The sequence below is a fragment of the Xiphias gladius genome, chromosome 19 (genome assembly GCF_016859285.1).
Source record: "Xiphias gladius isolate SHS-SW01 ecotype Sanya breed wild chromosome 19, ASM1685928v1, whole genome shotgun sequence".
In the NCBI taxonomy this organism is placed as follows: Eukaryota; Metazoa; Chordata; class Actinopteri; order Istiophoriformes; family Xiphiidae; genus Xiphias; species Xiphias gladius.
This window is the reverse complement of record NC_053418.1, coordinates 614,231-622,500: the sequence shown is the minus strand read 5'-3', so window position 1 is coordinate 622,500 and position 8,270 is coordinate 614,231. Positions and strand designations below refer to the sequence as shown.

General features: G+C 40.0%; 1 protein-coding gene across 5 annotated transcripts in view; it reads left to right on the top strand.

The window, feature by feature from the left end:
• Positions 1–8,270, top strand: part of ogdha (oxoglutarate dehydrogenase a) — a 42,940-nt gene that overhangs the window by 8,929 nt on the left and 25,741 nt on the right. The window contains exons 2-4 of one of the 5 annotated variants that reach the window (XM_040155915.1): positions 2,500–2,593; positions 3,074–3,176; positions 7,336–7,380. In XM_040155915.1, the coding sequence (XP_040011849.1) occupies positions 2,558–2,593; positions 3,074–3,176; positions 7,336–7,380 (184 nt within the window). In that variant the 5' untranslated portion in view covers positions 2,500–2,557. The remainder of the gene's footprint in view (positions 1–2,499; positions 2,594–3,073; positions 3,177–7,335; positions 7,381–8,270) is intronic. The other 4 variants (XM_040155918.1, XM_040155917.1, XM_040155916.1 and 1 more) reach the window with 4 other exon arrangements.

Below are 8,270 nucleotides of genomic sequence, written 5' to 3'. Positions count from 1 at the left end.
ATTCTTCAGTGTCCTGTACAATATTAGTGATATACATGTATTATATACTGCACATACAGCTAATCTGCATAACAGCTGAATTCCTAGTTGTACTTTTGGGCCTCGGCATGATACCACATTCCTGGCTCCGGTAGAGGTCACTTAAAAGGTTCAGTTCACCAAAATTACAAAGAATGGTGTAAGTATGTCTCGTGGTAGCTCTACAGTCTGATGGTTTTGGGTTTATGTGTCCAGGTTTTCAGATGTCTGTCTCTGAGGAGGTAAATGGAGATCAGGTTGTGCAGCTCACAATGTGAAAAATGACATTTTAAAAGATTCATCGGTAACCTGGACACTGGAGACAGTTTCATATAAACCATTTCTGTGCTGGACATTCGAAACCCGTAGTGCTGTGAGTGAGTTAATTTAGTTTAATTTTCTTATCCATTTTTCTCAAGCCCTAAAACCTAATCCATGGATCCATATTGTGATGTTTAACTGGTCTTTTCCTACAGAAAGTCCTGTAACATGGAGCTCACTAGGGCCACTGTTTAATTACCGAAACTCTTGACTGTGTTTCAAATGCTTGTTTGTGCTATGTGTAATATTTTACAGTTATTTGTTACTGTGGGATCTTTAATTATGGTATTTTAATTGTCCTGTTTCTGTTGTTATTATGATTCTTTACATTCACCGTATCAGTTTATTTATATAAACACAATTGTAGTGTGTATAAGTTATTAATAAATTCTGAGGGTATGTTTGATATAGTGTGATGTAGTTTAGATTTTCTCAACCGGGGGGTCGGGGCCCCACATGGAGTCGTCTGATAAGCAGATATTGTTTTGGGAGATTTCTAAAAGTAATATATGATTGACGTTTGGGTCATAGTTTTTTTTAATGGGTATATAATTAAATTGGAACTTCCTTCATGCTCTTCAAAATGAACTTACAAAACTGTACCATCCGCGAATTGACATGAAATCTTGACACATTTGCAACTGTTGTGTATCGATGAGAAGGTTGAGAAAACCTTACTGATGTAGATTACTGATGTAGTTGGTGGAGGTCTTCACAGGTCACAGGTGTTTGAACCGAATCCAAAAAGGATACGAGAGAAACCTGTCAGCTTTCATCTCTCCTCTCTTTGTCATTGTCAAAGCTCGGTGTATAAAACATTCAAGCAGCAGCTTCTCATGTTTATCCAGCGCTGACTTTCGCTTTGGGCGGGCAAAATGACCCACGTCTCTGGCTCTCATCAGCTGTTAGGAGACGATAACGGCGAAAGGGGACAACAAAACAAACTTATTCGCAATATTTCACCAAATTAAGTACGAAAAGCATCAGAAATCACATGAGAAACTTATTGCTACAGATACACTGATATGAAATTCCAGGACCAATAATAACTGATCATTGTGTTTCTTGTGGCCAGTACAACATGGTAACCAATGTTGTTGTTGTTATTATTACAAGCATTTTCTCCCACAACACAATAATATTTAGAGAGCCTTCCCTGTCCTTAGAATAAACAACACATTAATTTATTGTAAGCTTGTTTGTAATAACCTTGTTTATTTTTTCTTAATATGTCGATTCATTCATGATCAGACCTTATCTCCCTATTGACAGGCATGTAAACGCCACAAAAGCCGTTAAAATAACGTTACATACTTTGGGCTAATTAACGGTTAGCTCAAGCAGTTGAACTCCACTGTTGAGAAAGGGTGCAAGCCTCTTACATTAAACTGGGTAGCAGTCCTTTAAAAATCAGCTGAAGTTTCGTAATAGAAACAATATCAATCATTAAATTTTCTTGCTTATCGGCCAATAACATATCTCTCGTCCGTAGCCGTTGCAAAAACCACGTTGCACAGTGTTTCCCATTAATTGTCTAGACTGTGGCGTCCTTCCAGTCTAATTTGTCCTGCCACAGTTTCATAATGAACCGAAAATATTTTTACAATTCTCCGTCTTTCCCATGCATTGATTTATTCTAACTTCCACATTGACCGCCACATAGGCCTTTTTTAGTATTTCAAATGGGTCAACTCTTATTTCTCTGACTCAGCTTCTCCCTGCCACGCACCCACTCGCTCTCTCTCTCTGTTTCGCTAACACACCGACAACGGGACCGGTATGTCGTAGTCGAACTGGCCCTCTGGAGCGATCCCGCCACATCGGTGGGCCGGTGGACCGTCAAAGAATCCAAGAAGTTTTTACCGTCCCTGACGGTCTCTTTACCGCGCCTCTCTGTGCGCTTGTCATGCAGGATGCGCATGAGAGCGAGCTGCTTGCGTGTTCAGGGACTGGGCTCACTGGCCAGTCACAGTGTCTGATCAACCCACTGATGCTGAACTGTGAATGAAAAACCGTTGCTGTGAGTGTCCACAGCTTGGTTCAGGCGTGCATCCGGTTTTGTGAGTAACTGAATGGACCTGTGAAGACCTCCAGCAGTCAGTACTGACTGTCAGTGCTGTTTGTGTTGTGATAACCAGGTGTGTGTGTGTGTGTGTTTAGGTGATGGGGCATCATAATGCCCAGCTGGATCCTCTGGGGATCAGCTGTGTGAATTTTGATGATGCTCCGGTCAATACCGGCTTCCAGGACGTCGGTGAGAACGCCAGAACTAAAATAAACAAACACAGCCTGTGGTGTTAATGTTGCTTTTCCCTTCCACCCTCCCTCTCCTCTCTTCTTCTCTCCTTCTCTCCTTCCTCTTTGTGTCAAATCTCCTCCTTTCCTTGGTCGTCGTCCTCTTCTATGCTCTCACCCTGGTGTTGTCCAATGCTCCTTCTTTCCCCTCTTTTGGTGTCAAATCCTGTTTCGATGTTGATCTTTTCTCTTTTTCCTCTATATCTTTCCTTGCTTTTTCTTTCTCAATCTTCCACTCCATACTGCTTCTCATCCACTCGGCTCTCCACTTCCCCCTACTTCTCTACTTCCCTTATTTTGTTGCATCTTGTTTCCTCCTCATCCCTTCTCCCCCTCTTCACCCTGTCCTTTTCATTCAACCACCTCCTCCACCTCCACCTCCACCTCCATCCCCTCCTCCTGTCCTGGGTGGGCTCTGTACTGTTGTCACTCCCTATAGATCCGAGGGCACCATGTGGCCCAGTTGGACCCCCTCGGCATCATGGACGCCGATCTGGACTCGTGTGTCCCCACTGACATTATCACCTCCTCCGACAAGCTGGGTGAGGAGCTATAACCCCTTAGAAAACAACCGTCTTTTACTTTCTCTCATCCCCGCTGTTTTTTCCCAGTCTGCCTCGCAGTCTGTTTCTAAAACTTACCGATGGTCCGGGGACGTTTGTTAAAGCTTCTTGTGTTGGGAATGTTTCTGAAACTTTGTCTTGAACTGAAACCTTGTTGTACATTTAGAATTTTTTATTTTATCTTTTTTAACCTTCCCATGTGTCTTTAACTGAAGGCTTTTTGAAAACATCTTGAACATCCTCATATACGTGAATGTTTTGGGAACTTATCATAGAAAGTTTCTGCATCGTTCCCGTATGTGATGTATGTTTCTGAAACTTTCTGTATTAAAAAATTAACCTTGACATAGGCCTTATTTAATGGGAATAAGTACATAATATTTCCATAATCTAGAAAAATTTCTGGATTTATTTGGTATATCCTGAGTCTTTCTGAAACCCTCTTGTATACAACAAATGCCTCTAGAAGGTCTCAATCCTAAATCTGTAATTGACACCTTCTTGTGTACTTTAAAATGAACTTTCTTGTATACATTGAGTGTTTCTGAAACTCTCGCTTGGGAACCGGAAAACTGGAACCATTCTCTTTATTGACAATGAAATAGTCTCTTTGGAGGACTAAAAGTTTCCAAAACATGTCTTAGAGTGTTGCCTCAAGGGTTTGTCATCAAAACCTCCTTAGCTTAATTGGATTCAAGAGGGTTTGTAGGAATAGATTTGGCCTTTGGGTGTTCTGGATTAGAGTATAGGTCTGGTTTTATCCTGTATTTCATTTTTATTGTCAACAAATCCCATGTTCAGACCCAAACCAACAATGTGGTAGTCCATCTCTCAACACTTTCGGACTTCTCTCCTCTCTCTGTGGCTCTCAGCTCCAAGGCCACTGGCTATAAACTGAAGATGTAAATCTTTAAAAACATACAACACTATATATAGTTTCCTTTGTAAAAAAGTCTCAGTAATTTTCCTAAAACAGTTGCTCACTGTAGATTTTTATCAAACAAACAGGAGGAAATAGTGAATTTGGAATTTGTTGGGGACTATTTTCAGTGGCAAATTAATCAACATTTGGTGCTGTAGTGAGTATTTGGGGCAGCAGAACAGTGTTTGTTGGACAAAATAAACTATAGTGTGTGCGTGTGTTGGTTTGCTTCTGGACATAAGAATTGTTGACAAAAAGCAAAGTAAGTACCATAAAGTATCTGTAGACTTGAACCTAAATCTTTCCTTGAGGACTCACTAGGTCAGAAACCAAAAATCAGATATGGCTTTGAAAAAAATCATGAAACTTTTAGACATTATTCAAGAAAAAAATAGGATGTACAAAGTTTCTGAAAAGGTTTTTGTTGCTTGCAGGCCTTAATAACTTTAGTCTCATTGGGGGGAGACAGGTCATAGGTCAAACTAGCTAATCCCATTAATGTAATAGTGTTACAATTGTTATTTTTATTGTTTGGTGGAACTGTTGAGCTGTTAGCTCTCTGCTAACCCTGTTGTTAATGCATTAGAAAACTACTGGCTCTGGAATCTGCAGCATTTGACCTGTTGACGGAAACCCGCTGCTGTGGTTGTCAGCGATATTTCAGCTTTTGCTTTCCGTAGTTTGGCTTCTGCTTGGACATGTCAGCTTTGAGCTGCGGCCTCAGTAGTGTCTTGTATTAGTAGCCTCTGCCTGTTTTTGTTTCTGTTGGCTCATCGCTGTAGAGACATTGAGGTTGTTGACCAGCTTTACACCAACAGTATCACCACTGTTTTTAAATGGAAATTTTAACCTGTTACCAGATACAGGCATTTTTGTCCACAAGCTGAAAATAATGTACCCAAAATAAAAAGGTCACTGTTCTTTAACCCTTCTGATCACAGCCATGACCCTGGTCTCCTATGAAAGGAAACTCTTTACATTTTACAACCAAACAGTCAGAATGAGCAGAAGAAGAGACACGGAACCAAAGCTACGGAACCAAAGCTACAGAGACACAAACATGGTGCTAGTGTAAGGTTGTTTGTTTTTGTTTTTTTGTTGGTTTTTTTTGGCATAAAAAGGGGATTTAAAATCTGCAGTAGGAACTTCACTTTTTGAAACACTTTGGAGCCACAAGTCTTAACCAGTTCTGTGTCAATAGCTGCTGCATTGATATGGATCCTAAAATGCTTTGCACAGTCAGATTTTTTTCTGACTAACAGTCTAATACCTTAACATTTTCAATTTACTGTCATATGTGACTAAGAAAAACAGCAAATTGTCCCATTTGAGAAGCTGGAAGCTGGAATCAGAATATTTGGAATTTTTGCTTGAAAAGTGACTAAAACTAATAACTGATTATCAAAATAGCTGCTGTTTCATTTCTATTGATCACCTAATAGATTAATTGACTATTCGTTTCAGCTCTAAAGAACTCCAGTGTATAGTGACAGTAGAGACTGAGATCTCCTTGTCTAAGAAAATAAGATAGTTAAAGGTATAAAACGCCCCAAATCTAGAATTTTGTGTCCTTCATATTGTCCATTGTTTTCTCTTCCTGAACAGCTGTGAGTCCAACTGTCACAGTGAATCCCAACTTGGGGGTTCAGGACCCCCCCCCACACACACACACACACACACACACACACACACAATGTAAATCTGAGGGGTCACTAGGTGATCAACAGGACAGGAAAACAGAATTCTCTTTGAATTAATTGGCAGTTTTAGGTGTTTTATGTGTTTTTATGCCAAAAAAAAAAAAAAAAATCAGTCTTTGGTTGACCTGGTCACATCTGGTAGACATTTGTAACTGTTGATGGGAACAGGAGTAGACATTACTTTGTTTTAAGGGGTCACAAGCCAAAGAGGTTAGTAACCAATGTTAGGCTATGGTCAAATAATCCTCTAGGTTTTAAAATGAGTTTGTAGTCAGTTTAATGTTAGTTTCTCCAGTCAGTTGACGGCTAAATGGATAATCAGCCTGAGCTGCTGTTTTGTTTCACCTTTTCATTTAGTCTGATGGTGCTCAGGTTGGTTGTTTTCTGTTTGGGAGGCAGGTTATGTTGCCTCAACGGATACAGAAGATGTGGTAGAGGTTTTTAGCAGCAGTGAACCTTTGTAATGTTGATCTAAGAAATATGTTGAATTGAGAGTTATTTTTCCTGTAAGTGGACTTAAAACAACATCTCATCTACACTTAGAGATGTTTTTGTGGCCGTTTGAATAGGCAAACATTTTTGAAGTGTGCAGCGATTCAAAGGTGTAAAACCAGACTAACTGAATTAACAGTTAAAGTATATTTTCTGTTAACTCAGAACAGTTAACAGAATTTGTGGACAGTACAATGACAGAAGGAAATTCTTTTTTTTTCTCTCTTTTTTTTTTTTACCTTGTTTTTGTTGTGGTATCAGACTGGATAAATCTATACAAGTAAATCATTTTTTTCCATTATAGTCTAACTAATGTAAATATATTAGTTTGTCTTACTTTGAGCTCTGTTCGCTCTTATCGCCACTAACCGCCACTAGCCTTGCATAACTGTCTGCTCTCAGAAGTAAAAAGAAACACTGGTAGACCATCACATCTGCTCTGTTTAATCCCTGGCACTCAAAATACTACACCTAGTCTTTACTCCTCCTTTTACAGGACTGTCACCATAATTTAATATTACTCAAACTTATTGAGTTGCGGGTACATATTGTGAAATATATATATATTATTTCAGAAACTCTTGTATGTGTACAAAGTGTTTAAAGTTTGCAGTAGAAACAGAGGAAATTTGTCTTGTGTTCTATGTTCCTGCAGCTCAGGAATTAGTCTTGTCCCTGCTGTATTGAAAGTGTCCTTTGCAGAATGGCTTCCTGTTTGGGAAAACCCTCAGTGTGGGTTGGTTGTGGTGTTGCTTCTGTATCGAGGACCATTAAACCTCAGCATGGTGTTAACTGCATCCTGCTTTCTCCACCACTTCACTCCAAATTGAAACCTTTTCTAAACCAAATTAAAAGGTGGTGGAGACGTTGAGATGCCAGGGTTGGTGTTTGGCTCTGATTTAGCTATAGGGGGTTGTGTCAGCGGTGTCAAATGGCCATGGGTGTCGAGTTTAAATGGATCATAGGTCACTAATTGTGTCTGGGTATCTCTCCCTTTGCTGCCCCCTGCTGGCGACCCTTCCAGACGTGGCGGTTTTCAAGGAGAGGCTGAGAATCCTAACGGTAGGAGGTATGAGAAACGATGACGATGCTGGTGTGTCACTGCGCAGTGCTATGAGGCCAGTAGTTTATCTTTTAGTAGAGTATTTTCACTGCAGTAGTTTGCAGGTAACATCTTAAGGGAGTCCAGGGTGTGAGAAACAGATCCTGCTGTCTGCTGGACTGAAGATGGTCCTGCTGTCTGCTGGACTGACCAGACCCTGCTGTCTGCTGAGTCGATGTTGGTAGCAGGTAGCAGATGGAAGCAGAATGCAGGATCTGCTTCTGACATCCTGGCTCATGAAGAGATCTCTGCATTAGAAGGGATGATAAAGAGAGATATTTCATTCGGTTCAGTGTCTTTACTTTAATTAAAACTGCTCCAGGAGTTAAAGAATGGTTAAACACCAATGTCGGTGACTTTTGGGACCCATAGTCACTGCAGCTAAACTAGTTTTTTAAAATTAAAGTAGGCCAGTAATGGCACTAAGACCTATAATATAAACGTGAATATATATATATATATATATATATAAATATATATAAATGAAAAATAAGACTACATAGACGGGAATTTAACCTGTACAAATGTGTAGGGTGACTGTACATGTATTATTTTTGCATACATGACCTAAAATGTTCAATATGTATTTTGTTGCAATATTTTTTTGTGCTTTCTGCATGAGGTGAAGATTGCAGACCGTCTCACTGGGCACTTCTCATTTGCCTTAAATGTCTCCACATGTCCCTCACTGGTTTTCCTTGTTTTCTTTGTCCTTCCCACTCAACATGTGAAGAGAGATACAAGGAAAAGACTCTCAGGTGTCATCTGGAACGACATCAGTTTATAATGATGGTGGCACAGCTGGATCAGCTGCCATTCAGCTTTAACTTCTCTGTGTTGTCTCTTTAGTGTCTCCC